General features: G+C 41.2%; 1 protein-coding gene across 4 annotated transcripts in view; it reads right to left on the bottom strand.

Annotated features, from left to right (window-relative positions):
• The window catches only part of DYNC1I1 (dynein cytoplasmic 1 intermediate chain 1), a 283,514-nt gene that overhangs the window by 53,284 nt on the left and 209,742 nt on the right, over positions 1–20,488 (bottom strand). For all 4 annotated transcript variants that reach the window (XM_059712374.1, XM_059712376.1, XM_059712375.1 and 1 more), the window contains 4 exons: positions 17,085–17,231; positions 11,041–11,154; positions 8,445–8,578; positions 4,896–5,040 (listed from right to left, as the gene is read on the bottom strand). In XM_059712374.1, coding sequence (XP_059568357.1) covers positions 4,896–5,040; positions 8,445–8,578; positions 11,041–11,154; positions 17,085–17,231 — 540 coding nt within the window. The remainder of the gene's footprint in view (positions 1–4,895; positions 5,041–8,444; positions 8,579–11,040; positions 11,155–17,084; positions 17,232–20,488) is intronic.

The raw sequence follows: 20,488 nt of genomic DNA, 5'->3' as shown, positions 1-20,488 counted from the left end.
CGACACTCAACCACTGAGCCACAGGGGCCAGGCTACTTTATCTCCCCCACCCTGCCCCCACATCTCAATTAGCAAACATCTGGTTGTTCTACTATTCATTTGGATTCTCCCATGTATTGCCTAGATGCTAAATAATCAACATAACAATACTCTTTTCTACACATGTTTCTATTTTAACTCTCTATCCACTGAAGCAAGGTCATATAGTTTATTTACTTTGCTTGCATGAAGTTAAAATAAAATATGTTGATAATTAAGATGATGAAGAAAGTTTCTATCACTATCAAAAATGGTTGCATTATTATAATTAAAATAAAGCTATGCCCTTAATTATATTGCCTTAAGTTTCTGACAAAAAAAGAATCTGCCTCTATTACTAAAACATAATTATTTTCTCTTATTCAGTCAATTAAGCTAACGAAACCAGAAAATAAATCATTTTAAAATTTCAATATTCTATAATACTGTTCGATAGATTAATTTTCCACCAATAATCAGCATGGCTATTTGATGTTTGAGAACCAATCCACTATTTGGGGACTATTCAGAAGCCCAAAATATTCAATATTATATTTTTCCTTTAGCCTTTCCAAATCAAAAGTTCTGTCTAATCTTCATGGAAAATTTAAATAAAACCATATATGAAGGTATTTGTAATATTAAGTTTTCAAATCACAAAGAGAATTGACAATGACTGCATTTTCTCCAAATATACTTTTTCTATTAAACTGTAGTGTTTTTAATATCCTGCGTAGAGAAATTTTATTTTTTAGTCTTGCTCTTTAAAATCACAGTTCTCTCTTTTTAAAACAGTGTGAAGTGCTATTGTCAATCACATTACTTATGCAAAGTGCATGGATATGAACTTCCCTATGGGCTTAGAGATTAGATTCATTTCACTCAATATGCTAATTCCAGTATTACATTCTCCCTCGGAAGACAGATTTTCTTTCCTAATATTTTATCTCTGTGTTAGATATGTGAATTCTTGGTCAGTGGAATGTACAGAGTTTTCCTGTTGTTTGGCTTTCCTTTAAATTTCCTTTGGTTATCCTTTTTGAGCTATACTTATTTTTATGCACAAAGCATCATATTGAAGCCACATTTTAAATCTGACTTCTGACTAGTTCAAAATATTATTTCCCTCAGCACCAACTCTTTCTACACTTTGAAGACTTCTTCCTTATGTTATTTGATTTGTAATCTGCTATGATTTGAATGTTCGTGGTCCCCACCCCCCACCCCCCCCAAAAAAAAAATTCTTATGTTGAAATGCCAATTCCCAAAGATGAGAATAATAGGAGGTGGGGACCTTTGGAAGTGATTAGATCATGAGGGTGAGGCCCTCACCAATGAAATTAGTGTCTTATCTGAGACTCCACAGAGATCCCCAAATATCTTCCAGAAGTGGGGACACAGTGAGAAGGAGTTGGCTATGAACCAGGAAGAGAGCCATCACCTGAACACAGCACCTCTATCTCAGGTTTCTCAGCCTCCAGAACTTTGAGAAAAATTTCTGTTGGTTATAAGCCACCGAGTCTATGGTATTTTGTTATTGCAGTTTGAACAGACCGAGACATAATCTTAAGTGTGAAGGTTTCCCTACCTCAATTATCCAGTATGCCTCCGCTAACTTTCTTCAGCTTTGTTTACATGATCAGAGGACTCCAAGTTATTCAGTGAGTTTAAAATAAAGATTACTAAGGTAGCCATTTTAGTCAGAAGGGACTAAAATATAATTACTCATCTCATTTTTTTTCTCTGCTCTGCACCTATCTGAAAATTCTTTGTCAACAAGACTAAAAAAACCCTGAAAACCTTGTTTTCCACTATTTCCAAATCAATATTTATATTTTCACTTTTCCCTTTTATTCAAATAAAGGTTATTTTTAGTCATAGTCTTGCAAACGTGATTAGTAATCTTTAGAGATGGTGCCACCATTTCCTTTAAATTTTATGCATGTTCAGATTAAGATGAGGAGACAGACTAGCCAGTGCTGTTAAGAGTATAAAGTGTAACCATTGTTCCCAGTATATCACCACAAAATGTCATGATAAATTTGGGGTTTCAGATATACTCACAGTACAACCCCCTCACCAGAGCAAGTAGGGTGTTAATTAGATCAGGAAACCTGGTTGGGGTGTGGGACATTGGTTTTCATTTTCTTGTCTGAACCCTGAACCCTAGTTCCCAAACACAACCCTCTGACTTCACTGAGAGGAGAAAGGAGGGACCCTCAAAATAACAGAACTGCTCCACTTAGTTCTGCCAGATGGGGAATTTGAAATAAAAGTTCAAGTTGGTTTAGAGCAGATTGCCAGGCCCCACCCCCAGGCTTTTTGATGCAGAAGGTCTGGAGTGATGCCCAGAGAATTTGCATTTCTGATTAGTCCTAGGTAATGCAGCCCATGATGATCAAGGGACACACTTTGAGAACCCTTTACCTAGAATTAAAGAGAAGTGGTGCATCTCCCATACCTGAATTTGTAGACCTGCTATATTCATTTGGGGACAGAGTGTGGGCAGTTTTAAATGTCAGATTCAGGAGGTTTCTGAAGACCTAAGAGATTCAATGATAGAGATTTTACACAATTCCTAGTGCTCTTGTACAAGTTAAATTAGACACCACCTGTAAAATGCATCTTTGATATTTAGCCCCAATTGCTCCTTAAGTCTGTGATGTTCAGACATCCTCTGGAGTCAGGGCCATGTCCCATCTCTTGCAAGACCTGATCTAAGTCTTTCTCCTCTCCCTGCCACATCCCAGCTCCCATCAGTGTTAGCAGATAAGTGTGCTTCTGACCTCAATGAGAAAATAGAGACCTTCCCTTATTCTCCACTTCCCTTTAACTAAACCTATCCATAGTCTTTCCTCTAGTCTTAGCTGTGTCCTGCCTCTTCTCCCCACCGCATCCCCACATGGACACCTGATATCACCTTTCTCAATTTTTCAAACCACCCACTATCAATCTACAATTTTCATTGGCTCCTTCTCTGCAGGCCACCAACATGCTCAAGTTTCTCCAAAAGCATAATAATCAAATCCTTCCTTGGCCTAGCTGTCCCTGCTAGCAATGCTCTATCTCCTTCCATTCATAGCTCAGTGTCTGAAAGAGGAGTCTATCTTTTCTGTGCCTGCTGTCTTCCCTTCTCACTCCGCAAAGACAGATCTGCAATCTGTCCCCACTGCTCCACTGAAACTTCTCACTGAGGTCAATGCCACCTACCTCTTGCCTTTCCAATCTGTGTAATCCTTCCAAACCTGCAGCATCAGTAGCTCCAAAACTGTCCCCTGCTCCTCTTCAAATTCACATTCTACTCATAATTTTCTCCCTTGGACTAACTATATGCTGATCACTGTCATAACTATATTTTTAACTCATTCTTGCCCCTGAGCTCCAATATGTTTTATTACCTTTTAGGAATTTCCAGACATGCTCCAGACTGCTAATTTTCTACCCCCAATCTCAGCCTGCTCCTCCTCCTCCTCCTTTATTTCCTGTTTCCATCACTGGTACCACCATTCCTTCATTCTCATGCCTAAGGCAGAAATATCAGAATCATCATTGACTCTCCTCACAAATCAAATCAATTGGTCACCATTGTCTGCTGGATTCTTTCAGACCTGTGTTCTCTATACAAGCCACGCCCCCGCCCCTGCCACTGCCAAAATTCTGGTTCTTACCTGGATGGTCAAACCAGCTTTATAACTGGAATTCTTGTCTCTAGACTGTTTTTCACACAGTTAAGAGCCAATTCTGTCCTATTTACACAGTTCCTCTTCATTAATACCCACGAAGTACAAACAAAAAGAATCCCAATTTTTCTATTTCTTGAGTTGTTACTTTTAAATTTCCTTTTCTAGTTTCATTTTTCCTGTTTGTTTCCTAAGTATTCCTCTTTCTCTGAATTGTGTCTTAGCATTTCTTTTAAAATCCACTTCTTGGATTGTACTAATCACTGCTATTCTGGCCGCAAATAAGTGCACACCTACAATCCAGTGCTCTCTCTGCTTCTGTCCCACATATCAAACTGCCTGACTAAGATAGTGAACTGTGCCCCCAGGCACCTTAAATTCCACCAGTGCAACACTCTTCCCTGACGTGCCCTTCCTGGCATTCTCCATTGCAGTGAATGCTACCACAAATCTCCAGTTGCCCCAGTCATACACCTGGGTTTTGTCCTGACTTCCTCTCTCACCTTCCTTGTATCAAAATCAACTGCCAGTTTTTGTGGCTTCTACCTCTTAAATGGTTCTGAAATCCACCTACTTCTCTGCATCTCAAACTACTGATCTAAGCCACTGTCTCCCTGCACAGTTACTGCAGCCACCTTCCAGGATTTTTTGCCTTTATCATGCTCCCAAACATGGTCAGAATTACCTTTGAAAACACAATAACAGTGCAATTTACTAGCTTAAAAAAACTCCAAAGACTAAAACACAAAAACCCCAAATCAAAAAACAAAACCCAGTCCCAAGTCGTATTATTTCCATAGGCGAATATGTATGTAAGGAAGGTTACAGAGCTTGGGGCAATCAGCACTAAACTGACAGCAGAGGTTACCTCTGGGGAGGGAGGTAGGATAATAAGCAACGAAGGGGGTGTCATAGGTGGGATTAGTGTTGGTGAAGAACTTCAGTTTTTATCATTAGAATTGTTTAAATTTTTACAATTAGAGTGTTTTCAGGACTGTATTAATTATATATTTCAAAATATGTAAAATAGGCCCAGGAAAGGAGTTTTGAGGCAGACGGGGCTCATTAGGAAGTTGTACAAATCCCAGTGCCAGGTCACCTGGAAGAGACCTCCGATTCTCCTACCTGCCCCCAGGGAGCAAAAATTGTCCTGGGCACCTCTGTGTTACCTGAGCATTTCACTCCGGGAATTCTTACCTTTGTGGTCCACAGTTTGACAGTCCAGTCAAATGATGACGTGACAAACAGGTGTGAAAAGTCCACGGGGCCCACTGCCATGTGGCAGTTAATTCCTGTCACTGGCCCTTGGTGCCCTTCGAAGACCTCACCGATCCCTGCTTTGCTGCATGAAAAAAACCACACCACACATGAGCCGAGTTTCAGTGATCTTTGCAAAGTTATTGTTACTTTAAAAAACAAATTTGTCTCTGCATGACTACTTCCCGAAGATTTACACCACCAAAGTGAAACCACTTTCACAGTGTCTTGAGAGAAAGAAAATACTAAACTACTTTTGGTAATTAAAAAGCAATAGAGTACAACGTAATCTTTTTAACCTTCAGAATTTAATATAAAATTTCATCATCTAATCCTTTTTCAGGAGTTCCTCAAATCCTATCATTTGTGGATGCAGCTACCTTGGTAAAATCATATATATTTAGATCTCAGAAGCTTCATATTTGTAATAAGACAATTCTATTGTTGTGATCACATTCTGCACATGTTTCATTTTAATTTCTTCTGTGGAGCCCCTTGGCCATAAAATTCCATACAATCTCATATAAGTATATTTACTCTTTCAAGGAAATTTCTTAAATTAGGTTGACATACCCGAACAAGCAATACTTTGTGGGAACCCTTGCCACTGCAAAATAAATATGCATAACTTAAATGAAATATGGACAAAATGATGTTTTCACCGAAAGCAGAAGAGAAATTTACAAATTTATAATATCCCTAAGGGCTGGTGCCTTGTTATGATAATACATTAGCCTATAATAAGTGCTCAATAAATGTTTGTTGAAACAGATAACAAAGGAAAAGAGACAAACATCAGCCTTTTTTTCCTAACACATTTGAAAATGAGTGATACACATTTAGAAAGTTATCCACAGACATATGTCACTTATTTAACTGAGCCAGCATTATTTCCAGGCCCCTATTATATCACACACTAGTCTGCACACAATCATACCCAATGAGAAAATATAGCAAAGTGCCGTATGCTAGAAATCCACGTGCTATGACAAATACGTTAGGATTGTAGAATCTAAATATTATGTTACTGAGAGTAAAAACGAACTGAGTTATTAAAACATTTGGGCTTCTGGAGCACCAGTGGACGTCAATGTGCTGAGCAAAATGTGAAATCACGAGCAAGGTGCTGCAGTGTGTGCCCTGCAACGGGCACCCAAACTCTGCCCAGCGAGGCTGCTAACAGCAGTTCCCCACGTGACCCTTTAAGTCTGTGCTAATGAACATGAGGAACTGATCTTTGAAGTGGCCCCTGGTGAGGCTCCACTTGCCCTTAACAGCATCCTGAAAAGGTTTATAGGGTGCAAAATGAGGACTTGGTTTAATTTATGGAAGTAGATTTGCACCTTCTCTGAGTTAGGCGAAAAACAGAAACCCCGCCCCCCTCTTCCCCACAGCCCTCTATGACCCATTAAAAATTACTACAAAGCCAAATGCCTCCTACTTTACAACCTCACGACGACGATCTGTGCTTTCTATTTCAGACGGATGGGCCAGTGTGAAAGCTTAATCAAGTGCGCTGTAAAAAGATACGTGGTGTGTACCACAGACACCGTGCTTTTTTGGAACTACAGTACACATTCTGTTTGTGCTTGGAAAGCACAGTAGCCACAGGACAAAAATATTCACCATGGAAAAGGTTACTCACGTTACCGAATCCAACAAATAAATCTGAAAGTTATCAATGAACACGCTCTGTAGCCTTCACAGATAATTAAGGTCCTGGATCAAGTCAATGGAACCTATGCCCTGTTGACAGTAATAAATGTTCAGACAAAGCTATGACTCCCGTTTGGCCCACTCCACTGTTGTGCCTCTCTCAAGCCCCCTGTGACACTTGACCTGTATCGCAGAGAGTTGTGTGTTTACCTTTGCCGCCATCATCAGTTTCTTGAAGCTAGGAGCCAGGTTAAAGGATGTCTGCATGCCCGGCAGCATCTAGCAGTGCACTATGCTCACAGTAGGTGTGCAGTGAACATTTGCATGAATGAACAACTTTATCAGATCTTTTTATGCATGGTTTTAGCCAGTTTTGATGACGTAGGACCATTCGACATGGAGCCAGGAGGCAGGTCTTCCCAGTCATCTTTAAACCATGTGAGCAAGGCAAATACTGCTTGTTACTATGTCCAGAGCAGTAGGAACATCGCAGCTCGTATTGTGTACATGGAAAAAACCACATAGCTGAGCCATGGGTGCTTGTTACTTCTACAAATCACACAAACACAGGAGTATAAACTTGGAACAGTTTTTGGTTCCTCATTACATCTAAGTAGGCAAGGATGAGTGCAAGAGATGAAAAATAAATCGAATTAGAACAAAAGTGAGAGAAATTATGCACCAAGGTGAACACAGTGAACCTTGCAAAAGACGTGAGGCTACTCATTAAGTCTTGCATGCAATTTTACAATCTAGTCTAAATTACTGGATTCTACTTTACCCTGATGGCTTTCCAGGGGGCATTGGCCAATTTCTCAATCAAGACAGAGTTCTTAGCATCTAGAAACTTCATAGCGGCTTATGTATCTCATACTATTCCAGCCTCTGTAACTGGGAGGAAGGGCCCTGGGTACTGCTCTATAGTATTAGGATATTGCCATTTCTTTATCCCCCATATAGATTTTTAGTTCCCCACTTTACTAGATGCCAGGCACCAGGCGGGGAATCAATGATGAAATGAAAATAGTATAGCAAGAGCAAAATGGCAGATGAAATGAGTAGTTGAAATAAAATGAGATTAATATTATTGCAGAAGCATACATAAAAATATATAAAATAGCAAGTCTATCTGACAGCCTCTAGTCCTATCCCACTTATTCTACTTTCATTTCTCTGTAGTGCATAGCATCTTAAATCCTATATTTACTTGTTAATTGTCTTTCAACCTCAACCAGAATATGAACTCCACGTCTGTTTTGTTCCTACCGCATCCTTATGATGTAATGGTGTCTGGCAGATGGTAGGTGCTTGGCAAATAGTCCTTGAAGGAATGAATGAATAAAGGAGTGAAAATTCTATGGAAGCATAAAGGAGGGAATGGTTTCCTTTGCCCAAAAGAGTTTGGAGAAGATTCCATGTGGCATGAGCTCCATGCTGGCTCTGGAAAGTGAGGAGGAATTATCCAGGCCAACAGGAGAGACACGCCAGGCAGGGAGGAGGAAATTACATGTACAAACTCATGGACTCTTATCCCTACTGGGTGCGTGGCTGGAGCCTGAAGGCTGAGGCTGGAAAGGGGCAGGGAGTCCGGGTCTCACATGGTTAGCTAAGAAGCTGGGGTCTTTTTCCTCAAGCCAGTGTGAGCCATCAAAAGCTTACAAAAGGCTAATGCCCAGAGCACATGGATGCTGTATACTGGATCATGAAGACTCGAGGTGTCGCTTGCATCTCTTCAGAAACACCCCGCTCAGAATGCAAGTGGTGATAACCCAGAATGCGATCACAGACCTTTTGGAAATGAGGAACACGTCATTGGTAAGCAAACAAAATCACCTTCCATGACGACAGGCCGTGTAGACCGTCCCCTCCTCGCTGCCAACCACGAAGTTATTGACGTCTCCCGTCGGGAAAGCCATTCCGGTAACAGCCACAGGCTTGGACTTATTGTACACCAGCTCCATGCTCTCCTACCAAAACACGACGCGGTTACATTCCCTCTGTCAACTCCTCGCCATGCCAAAGATAGCACGGAAAAATCATTTGGCCAAATCGTCTGTTTGCTTTTCACACAGCGTTACAAAAGACCCCGGCTGTGCCAGAAACCACGCCGGGCGGCCCCTGACACGCGGGCTTCTGTGTCTCTCTGGTTTCAGGCGGCTGGATTTCATCAGCGCGGCTGCTTCTTAAGTCGGGCAGAGATGACAGGTGAGAATTTTGAAACTAATGGTGCAGAAACTAAAGATAATACTGTAATGGTTACACTTGTCAGCCCCAGGCTTTAATAAAACACACAATACCCTTGTATTTACAAACATTTTCAAAATCAATTGTTCGTGAGACGACACATGTATTAATATCAGATGTACGAAAGCCCATCTGTCAAAGCCGGAGTGTGTGTCCTCCGCGGACTGAAACCAGAAAGTTGTCACTCAGGTCAGAAAAAAACAGATTTCAACCGGGACTAGATTTCATGCAGGGCGGCCGTTGGGTGTATAGGCTAGAAGCCTGCAAAGAGCAGCGTTTAACTAAGGGTTTAGAGTAGTAAATGAGAGTCTCTATTTTATTTGAAATTACTTTTTAAAATAGGGAATTAAAGTGCAGTTTAAAACACATTCTGCTGAATCAAGTTTCATGACAGTGGAGAGTAATTATGACTAACATCCATGAATGTTTTTGCTATTTACATCAAACAGCCTACTATGTGCACATGAAGTATTTTTTTTTTAAAAAAAAAATCATTCTAGGCCCTAGGGGATCATGTCATTATAGCTGCTTGTGAATTTGGTCCTTTTTTCCCCAAAACAAGTAAATCGTGTCAGCTCAGCCAAGGAGTCCATGGGCAGCACAGACCATGCGCTCATAGGACATGCTCCCAGTACTGAGACCCACTGAGTGAGTGCATCAGTGAGGGGACCCTGGGACAACGTAAAACAGGGAACTGCACCACCCAGTGGCGTGCCCCGTCGACAAAAGTAGCGGCAGGGAAGGTACAGTCTCTTGGTCTCCCACTTGGGACTGAGAGGGACCAGGGCTCCAAGAGGGTGCCATGCCATGAAACCCTCAATCTCTGTATGGAGACAGGAACACGTCATCGGTAAGAAAACCATGCAGGCGCGCTAGAGCTAACAAAAACGGTCTTGGAGCCCCTGCACCACTGGTTTTAACCAAAACAAATGCATGTTTAATCAGCAAAATGGGCAATTAAAAATTCCTAATTAGAGAGTTGGCTCTTGTATCTGTTTACAATCTCCATGCTTTTAAAAAGAACATATTGTTGAGACTTTTAAGACAAGGCCATAAAATACCCACCCACACACAACTCCTGACTTACATAATGTTAAAGTCAGCAAAAACAGAGTAACTTAAATTGTAAGATGCTTATTAGCTCCCCTCTCCCCAAAAAATTATTAAAAAACTTATTTAGCCTTAGTATTCTCTACATCTGTATTTTGTGGAGACTTCTGGGAGGTTCTTTATAGATTCCACATTTCCTTATGTATCTTGAAACTTCCATGTTTTCTAAAACTGAGAGAGACATTCTTGGGTCATTCATTGTTCCAGGAAAGGGAATAGGAATATTAAAATTGAGAATCATCTCTTAGATATCTTTTACAATTTTCTTGATGTTTCCTCACATTTTTTATCTAAGGCTATGGCAATAAATTCTTCTCTGTGATTTTAGATGGAAGAGAGTTAAATACTTTTTCCCCACAAAGAAATGTGAGAATATTTGTGTGTACGTGTTTGTGTGTGTAGGTAATGTCTTCCTGTGTGTATGTATACATACATATATTCTGCAAGTTGCATTCAGATGCCTCCACCCATCCGTCTTTTGCCTTCTATTCCTTTGTTTGGTTCCCATTACTGTAATCAGCAGTGGTTTGAAATCTTTGGAACTATTTCATTTTTGACTTCTTATTCGTTGAGCAAGGAATGGCAGGAGCCATACTAACAACATTCCAGAGGAGAAAACAGATGGTTTGACAAATTCTTTATACACACAGGCGGTCGTCTAGGCAATGAATACAAGGAAGGGCCTGGGTGTCTGTTTTGCCGGGTTACCTCTTCTCAGAGGGATTGCTCTGTTGAGCTCCCGCCTCCTTTATATCTGTTTAGCAATTCTGTAGGGTAGGTACAATTCATACCACAGGCAACTTCTATAATTACTATGCTTCAAAATGGATTATTTCATTTTCACTTGAAACTGACCTAAGGATTAACGTCTTACAATAATTACATGATTTGTGGTAAAGGAAATGGGTTTTGGCTTCAAGAGGAGACTGCTGAAAGCAGGGCCCACTCTTTCAAGTGCATCCATTGGTTTTAGCTCCTATAGGATGTGAGGGTTTGGCTTTTAGGAACTGTGTTCCATTAGGCAGGTATCTCTTTTAACCAGGATGCTTTTCTGTGTAGGGGAAAACAAACCCACCTGTGGCGTTGAGAGCATATCCAGGCTCCAGGAACACATTTTACCATCAGTAGAGACAGTGATGAGGTTATGAGCATTCTGGGTCCCAACAACATTTACACAGTACACGGGATGCTGCAAAAACATAAACATGGAGGATCAGACTCCGACCCAGGAGGAAATGCTTACATTTGAGTGTTAAACACATTACTCCAAAACAAGGATTAAAGAAGGACATAATCCTACAATAACACAAGCCTCAGGTCATTTGCCACTTTTGATTTGAACCTGATTTCTTTCTAAAAGCTCTGTCAACCATCAACAAAACAACAAGAAAACCCACCGCGTGGGAAAACATATTTGCCAATGTCATATCTGATAAGGGCCTAACCTCCAAAATTTATAGGGAACTCATACAACTTAACAAAAGGAAGATAAACAATCCAATCAAAACATGGGCAAAGGATCTAAATAGACACCTTTCAAAAGAGGACATTCAGAAAGCCAAGAGACATATGAAAACATGCTCAAAGTCACTAATCATCCGAGAGATGCAAATCAAAACAACAATGAGGTACCATCTCACACCTGTCAGACTGGCTATCATCAACAAATCAACAAACGACAAGTGCTGGAGAGGATGTGGAGAAAAAGGAACACTTGTGCACTGCTGGCGGGAATGCAGACTGGTGCAGCCACTATGGAAGACAGTATGGAGTTTCCTCAAAAAACTACAAATGGAACTCCCATTTGACCCTGTGATCCCACTTCTAGGAATATATCCCAGGAAACCAGAAACACCAATCAGAAAGGATATATGCACCCCTATGCTCATAGCAGCACAATTCACCATAGCTAAGATCTGGAAACAGCCTTAGTGCCCATCAGTAGATGAATGGATTAGAAAACTGTGGTACATCTACACGATGGAATACTATGCTGCTATAGAAAAGAAGGAACTCTTACCATTTGCAACAGCATGGATGGAACTGGAGAGCATTATGCTAAGTGAAATAAGCCAGTCAATGAAGGAAAAATACCACATGATCTCACTCATTCATGGATAATAGAGACCATTATAAACTTACTAGGGGCCCGGTGCACGAAATTCGTGCACTGGGTGTGTGTGGGGGGGGGGGAGTGTCCCTCAGCCCAGCCTGCCCCCTCTCACATACTGGGAGCCCTCAGGCGTTGACCCCCATCACCCTCCAATCGCAGGATCGGCCCCTTGCCCAGGCCTGACGCCTCTGGCCTAGGCGTCCGGCCCGGGCAGTGGGGACCCGCAGCTGCAGCGGCCCCGCGATCGTGGGCTTCGCTTTAGACCCAGGCAAGGGACACCTAGCTCACGGGACTGCCAGCTTTGACCGTGCCCAGCTCCCATCGCTGGCTCCACCCCTACTTCCTGCTATCATTGGCCAGGGTGGCAAAGGCGCCTGATTCTCTGATCATGGCTGGGGGGCAGGGCAAAGGCGGCCCCAAGGCCGCCTTTGCCCTGCCCCCCAGCTCTTAGCTCGCCCCTGGGTTTCCGATCACTGTCAGTGGCAGGGGGCTTCTTCCTGCTTTCCCTTTCGCCTCCCTGCATTGTGCCTAGGTATGCAAATTAACCGCCATCTTGTTGGCAGTTAATTTGCATATAGCCCTGATTAGCCAATGAAAAGGGTAGCTCGTACACCAATTACCATTTTTCTCTTTTATTAGTGTTGATGAACAAAAATAGATACAGAGGCAGAGCTGCCTCGAACAGACTGTCAAACTACAGCAGGAAGGTCAGGGAGGGTGGGAGGGCAGGAGGGGGGGTGGGTAAGAGATCAACCAAAGGACTTGTATGCATGCATATAAGCATAACCAATGGACATAAGACACTGGGGGGTAGGGGAGGCCAGGGGATTGTCAAGGGCGAGGGGAAAAAAGGAGACATATATAATACTCTTTGTAATACTTTAAGCAATAAAAAAAAATAATAAAAAAAATAAAAGTTCTGTCAGCAACACATAGTGGTGGAAACGCAAAGCTTCCCTGTGCTCAGTCAGATGCAGTGCAACAGAGCTGAAGGAAGCTACATAGAGCAAGGGAGGTTTGGTGGGTAGAAGCCATGCAGGGAGGTGAATCTGGATTGCTTGAATGAGTCTCCATTGCACAGTTTGGCATCTGACCTCACCAAGAGTGACGGAAAAAGCCAGTCTTCAAATGGGGAGAACTATTGGCTTTTGGAAGGAATAAGTATTACTAAATCTGGAGTTTAAGGCATTATGGTCATAGTGCCAAACATTTGTTAACATTCTTTATAAGAAGTGGTTAATATTCATCAGCCTCTTTCATTTGAGGGAGAGATGTCGGTGGTGGAAACTATTGGCACAATGCACCTCGTGAGATAAAATTATGTTCTTTTATGTTACTGCAAAATCTAAGAAAATGAAAGATTTATTTTTCAAAACATGATTTGCCATAGTATGGAGGCTTAGATTTGGCCAGGACCTTGAGAAAGGTCATGTATACATCCCAGGAGTCATAAGAAAGATGCTCTCTAACCTTCTGTCATAACTCTAGTAGGTTATCCCACTCTGTAGAATCCTAAATGGCAGCCTAAAATCATTTGCAGCTGCACATTAAATACTAAATGGAAGGTTAGTATGAGCAGAACCTAGCAGCAATTTGGGTTAGATTTCAAGCAGCTTAGCCATCAGTGGCCAAACCACAGCTTAGCTGATGCTTCTCTGTGCAAATAGCTGACAGTCTAAGTCTTACTCTTGATGAGTTACTGTCCATTATACCTAGCCACAATGACAATGAAACAATATTTAATATTGGAAAGTTGATATTATATAAAGAACGGTTCCCAAACTGTTATTATCATATAAACTCCTGGTCAGAAGGGACCATAATAATCATTTAGGCCAGCTGTTCATCTGCCTTTACCAAGTGGTGGTCCAAACTCTGCTTAAACACCTTTCTTTGGGGTAGTTAGTTTTAGCACTAATTCCTTCCACCAATGGGGTAAAGAAAGCTCAAAGAGATATTTTCAGTACAGTGCCCTCTGGGATTATACTGGTCAACTCAAAACAATATTTAGTTTGTTATTGTGCCTTCCTCCCTCAGTCTTGTCTTACTTAGACTAATCATCACCAATTCCTTCAATTGTTCCTTGAGTACCTGGCTTTCAATACCTTCCCCATCCTGGTCACAATCTTTTGAATATGCTATATTTTGTCTGAGTTCCTCTCAACATTGGAGTTGTGAGAAAAAAAACCTACCTATACTCTGAGAGAATCTAGAAATCCAGGGAGTGCTGAATAGTCACTTTTCATGTGATAAAAAATATGCCTGTATTAATGCATCTTAAGATTACATTTGCTGCTTTGGCGATCACATCATCTCTTTTACCCAGTTGATGGACAGTCAACTAAGTCCCTATGTCTTTTCCATACCATATTCCTACAGAAACTTTCCAATGAACCAGCTCTCGTGGATCTCGCATGGGAGATCTGAAACTGAATGTTATCCTGACCAGGTTCCTTCATATCAAAGGGCCTAACTGGTGGGGGGACTGTGGACAATGCTTTTCCTCAAGTCTCTCCTGGGGTGTGTGGGACCTGAAGCAGTACGCAAATGCAAGCCCTGAGCCACACAGCCTACAAAGCTCTGCATGAAAATCAAGTGGGAGAATGGGTGAAACGAATTCGCACCTAAAAAGGGCAGACTTAGCAAAACTGAAGAATGGTAGGCAGAAAATGACAAGAATCATATGTAGAATATAAAACAGAAAGAAGCAAAGGAATGACCAGGACAAACAAACAAAAAATCTCAATAACACAGCCAACAGTATAGTGGTTACCAGAGAGGAAGGTGTGTAGGGGGGAGAATGAAGAGGGTAAAGGGGATTAAATGTATGGTGTTGGAAGGAGACTAGACTTGGGATGATGAGCACACGATGTAATATACAGATGATGTATTATAATATTATACACTTGAAATGCTTATGTAATCTTATTAACCAATGCCACCCCAAATTTTTAAATTAAAAATCCCTGAAGATGGGAAAGCAAGGTCCAAACAGTGTTATGGACCTAAAATCTACATAGGGTTTTTCAGCAAGAGTCCACTGGTTTATTTGTTGTTGTTGTTAACCATGGAGCATCAACACAAATCACCAAGACCCTAATGGACTAGGACTCCCATGAATGGGTATAGTAGGGAAAAAGGCAGCTAGAAGAATGTGTAGAGTCAAATGCCTAGAGAAGGAATATGTGTGGTAGCCCCTCCCTGGCTTTAATCAGTACTACTGGCCTCTGCTTTCATGAGTAATAAAACTCAGTTTAAAAGAAAAGAGAGAGATGTAAAGAAACCAGAACAGAAGCAGACACGTGGGCATGTCTACTCATACACAGACACAGACATACACAACTATACTTAATGAAAAGAAAAAAGCATTGGTAGAACTAATTTTTCCTGTTTAGATGCCAGATTGTTTTTATTTATTTTAGGAATAAACTTACTGTGTGGCAGAAGGCTTTTGCTTTAATTAGGGTTTCCTGTTGTTTCAAATACATATGTGTGGTGGGTGTGAAAGGAAATTAGTTAGTAATCTGTGGTGGACCTCTTTTTCCTTAACCACTTTTGATCCTGGTACCAATCAGCCAGGCATTAGTGGAAGTTGAAAGACAGTCACAAAATTGACTGTGCACATTTTAAGCTATGGATTCAACAAAATACAGCAAAAGAGAAGAAGACATTGTTGTTTTATTTTCTAACAGAAATAATGTCACTGTTTGGCAATAATTGTCTTTTCCTTGTGACGATCACATCCTAAGCTATTTGACAAAGAAAGGTGAACTCTTTGGAAGAGCTGGATTTTGACTCTCCCCAAAAGCTGATTGCTAAATAATCTAACGTTTGGCTTTGTAATTTTTTGAAATTTCGGAAGGTATGCTTGCAAAGACACCAGATAGACACATAGAGCCAAGAAGTGTTTTCACGCTACGGGAGCAAACACCTGCACCAAGCCCATCTTCTCATGGGTCACAATTTTCTGTTATTAGTGTGGAGAAATGGGGTAGGCCTGAGCAATTTCCCAAGATCCCCAAGAACTAGTTTCACCTGCGTGTGTCTTGGGCCCCAGTCAATAAGAATTAAGACTAACTTGGTATTTGTCATTTCCCATTGTCAATCTTACAAGAGTGGAAGAATTTTCCTCTTCATGGTCTAGCTAAAACAGCCAACAGTCCTTTTTTAAAGCTAGAGTGGTTTTGAGGCCAGCAGATGAAACAAGTGAGGCAACCACATTAAGGAAACTGAAACAATAGTAGAGCTGTTTCCTTGGGCATAATTTGGGCATTTCAGAGAAGGAACATCAGTTACCCTGAATGTCAAGGTAGCAAGGATTGATGGAGACATGCCTGTCTTCCCATTCCTCTTAACAATTGCTAAATACACCTGTCAGTCTCTTAAAGGAAATGACAGAGTAGTTGTCTTCCAAACACTATACTAAACCTCTTCTGCTAAATTATGGGTAATGGTTTTGAGATGTTAACTTTTAACCTTAGGGATTATTTTGTCACTGCAGACTTCACTGTTGAGACTTACATCATGCATTCCAGAATTTAAAGCCACAGCACTCCCTCCAATCACAAGTGGAAAAGGCCTATGGCAAACGTCTCATGTGCCATCCAGACACATGAAATGCTTACTCTTCATGGTCTGTTTGAGAATGACTTTCTATCTTAACATGTAAATGTGAAGGGTTTGTTTAGGAAACAATTTAACAGATGCCTTTCCTAAAGTTTCTCCCTCTGTCCATTTTTAGCTTGCATCCACCCTCCAAGGTGACCTTTGGGACATCCAAAGAAATCCTTTGAATGTGCTAAAACTTGCAGATTATTGAGAGACTTCTCTAACCCAGTGCTTCCTCCGCCTACTTGGCACTCGGCTTTATTTTAGTCAGTCAGGATCTAATCACTATAAATTAGATACTTGGAACTTGGAGTTACTGAAATATTATACTTTTGTCAGTTATCCCTTCTTTCAGGGCTTGGCTGGCCAACAGGGGATGTGACAAAAGCTTGACTTACTGTGTGTGCAGCAGCTGACAAGGGTGTCCGCTGCACTGGCGTCCTCCGATGACTGCGATTATCCCACAGGACTATCTGGCCCGAGTACGTCCCACCAACCACCAAGTTGGGATGGAACCGAGCAAAGCAGACTGACATCACAGAGGACTGTGAAGAAAAGGGGAGAGAGGAGCACCGTGAAAGGCTTGGAGAAAGCTTGTTTCTTCCTGAAGAGAAAACAGTTCATTACATAAACCCAACACATTCTGGAAAACAGAGCAATGACCAAGTGCAGAGTGAGCAGGACATTTTGTACACAGACTTTCCCTTGAGAGGGTGGCCAATGGTTACTCCTTGAAACTTGAAATCTGAAGTCCTGGCCAGGTCATCAAATAGGCATAAAACCTATCTGATGCACATCATTGCTTTGTGGTCTGGAAAGCTTGCTATATGGACATTTCCCATTGACCAATAAAACTGTATCAGAGCTAATATTAATTCTCCACTTTACAAAGCCATCCTCTGCTTTCAGGTCATGGCCACATCAAGTTATACTATGGACAGGGTTGGCAAGGCTTTGAAGGCTTTCAAGATGGGGTGCTTTTTCTGTTTTTGGCTTCGTGTAGACTTCTAGGAAGCGAACTGACCTCAGGCTGATCCAACCGGTTCCTCCTCAAATTCCCTCGCCTCCCATGAGCATTCTCCTGACCTTTATCCTGCCCACTTCAGACAATTCTTAATGTTATTCTTTGCCTATTTTAACAAACAGTCAGAAATGGATTTCAGTCCAACTCTGCCATGGCCTGTCATAGCGTCGTGAATGTGGTTTCTGAAATTCCACAAAAGACTACTGGGCACAACATTTTATAGGAAATTGCTTAGTGGAGACAGAGACATGATATACTTAAAATCAGACAAGTTGGCTGGTCCACATCAGCTCAGAAGTCCATTTTGTTTCCTGTAGCGGTTTCCATGTTTGTGTTTATGTGCAGAAATAATTGTTTTTAATACATACATTTCATCCCTTCAATTAAATTCAATAAATGATCTTATGTGTAAGAAAGGCATTATACCAGGCATGACGGGAATACAAAGGTAGTCACTGCCCTCCACGAACTTGTGCCCTGGTAAAGGAAAAAGGCAGGCAGGCAAAGTTGCTGCTAATCCATCCGTGCCAGTCCATGCCTTTGTATGAAACTGAAAAAGGTGCCTCTGCACAGACACAGTCATGCAGGTGGGTGGGTGCCATGGCAAGCGGAGTAAGGTGAATTTTTGTCCTCACAACACCCTGCAAGTGTACAGGACACAACTTGCAAACATAAGTAGCTGCCTTGAATGTGGTATATGCCATGACTAAATCATAGGAGCACATGTGTAAGATGGGGGAAGATTTGTTTTAGCTAAGAAAGAGAAGAGAGGAGAGTGGAAAGGGCAGGATGGTTAGAAAGACCGCATGGAAGGAAATATATATGAAGTATGAACGTTCAACAAAGAGAGAGGAGCCCAGCTGGCATGGCTCAGTGGTTGAATGTTGACCCAGGAACCAAGAGGTCGCCAGTTCGTTCCCGGTTGGGGTACATGCCCAGGTCATGGGCTCCGTCTCCAGTAGGGGTGTGTAGGAGGCAGCCAATTGATATTTCCATCTCTCTCCTTCTCCCTCTCAAATCAATAAAATATATTTTTAAAAACCCAAACAAACAAAAAAACAAGTGGCGAGGGAAATAAAAAACAGAGATGGATAATGGGAAGGAAAGACTAGAGGCACCAAAACAGAGCCTAATGAACAGCCCACAGTATGGTTTGGCTGGGAAAGAGGTTGCATGGAAGAGGCCAGTAGTAGGAAATGTGGCTGAAGAGGTCACCTGGGCCAGACAAGACAGGGCCTTGAGTGGCAGGCACTATTTGGGTTTCTGTGGACAACAGCAAGAAATCATAGCTTTCTGAGCAACAAAAAGGATCAAAGGTTGTAACTGACAAGCCAGCAAAGTAAAGAAGTGATTGGGGGGAAAAATTATGACCTCTTTCTAACTGGGAAGCTAAACACCCATTTCTAAAAAAATCAGATCTGCTACCAGCCTAAGGCTTTCTAGTCAAAAACAGTCTCAGACACTCTGAGGTAGATTAAAGAATGTGGACTATTTTTCAATGTCATGTTTTCCTAGTTTGAATGATTTTCAGTTCCAATTCCTTGAACATGTTTCAATGGAGAACATGCATGTGTGCTCCAATCTGGTTTTCATAAAGTTCAAGAATAACTCTCAATAATGATACTGAATTAAAGAAAAAGAAAATAATGCCGGTCAGCTTCTTGTTTTACACATCCCACAGAAATGATTCTTAGTTTTCAATTGATGAAATTCTTATGTTGCTTGAGCTATGTTGGAAATGTTTTCTTTAAAGCTTCAGAAAGACTTAAAATTATCCAGGTGGTACCAACAATTGAATTTACCAAAGCTCCAATCAATATGGACAAAGGAATGTCACTGAATTAGAAAAATCTAGAATTTGACCACTTGATTGCTTCTGCGTTTCAGTTAAATCCCAGCAAATACTGCTCCAAAACTTACACAGTTTGTTGAGAGACTAAACCAGAGAAAAATGAACACTGTGGGTATTTCTACAAAACTGAAACACACAGTCAGCAATCAACTAGACTCCAACCCCACAAAGTGAGAACTCTACTTCCTACTTTTTCATTCATTTGTTTGTTTACGCTTCATTCATCACAGCGAGTGCCCGCTAAGTGCTAACCCAATCACTTCAAAAAATTGTAAATGTCACAAAAGCCCTCATCTCAAATTCAGAATTCTATCTACATTTGATAAAATGTCAAATTAATGCTGACAAAGAGTAACAACCCCTTGGGGCACTAGAGTTCTGTCACCAGAGGCTACTCTGTTTTACTGCAAACCAGCGTTTACAATATCTCCATGAGGAATGGAGTGGACATACTTATTTTATATTTGAAACATTAGAAGTGAAGGAGTATCTATGTGAGTCTTAAATGCCCACTAATTTTTAAAGCTGAATACATTAATTATACTACATAGTCTCTGTGTTATAGAATATATATATAAAGGCTCAAACCAGATCTCCAGGGTATGCCACGTCTAACATGCTATCATTCATATGGAAACGTTAAGGAAGTATGATCTCAATTATCTAGATGTAACGTTTAGAATTCGGTCATTTCTTGAGATGTTTTTAAGTGCCCTGATGTTTGATGTAATGGTGGCAAATGTTTGGATGATTGACTAAATTTTTTATTTTTCATCCAAATGCTTAGGTTCCTTTTGAACACTCCCCCAACTCAGCGCTGATGGAGAAAGCTCCTTTTCTAATTTGGAAAGTATGCGTCAACCTCCTAGGAGCAAAGTGTCTTGGAAAAAAACTCTACAACCTCCGGCTGTTCATGCAGCTACTGA

This window comes from Myotis daubentonii, chromosome 10, assembly GCF_963259705.1.
Source record: "Myotis daubentonii chromosome 10, mMyoDau2.1, whole genome shotgun sequence".
Lineage (NCBI taxonomy): Eukaryota > Metazoa > Chordata > Mammalia > Chiroptera > Vespertilionidae > Myotis > Myotis daubentonii.
The sequence above is the reverse complement of the archived record's forward strand: the minus strand, read 5'-3'. Positions and strand labels throughout refer to the sequence as shown.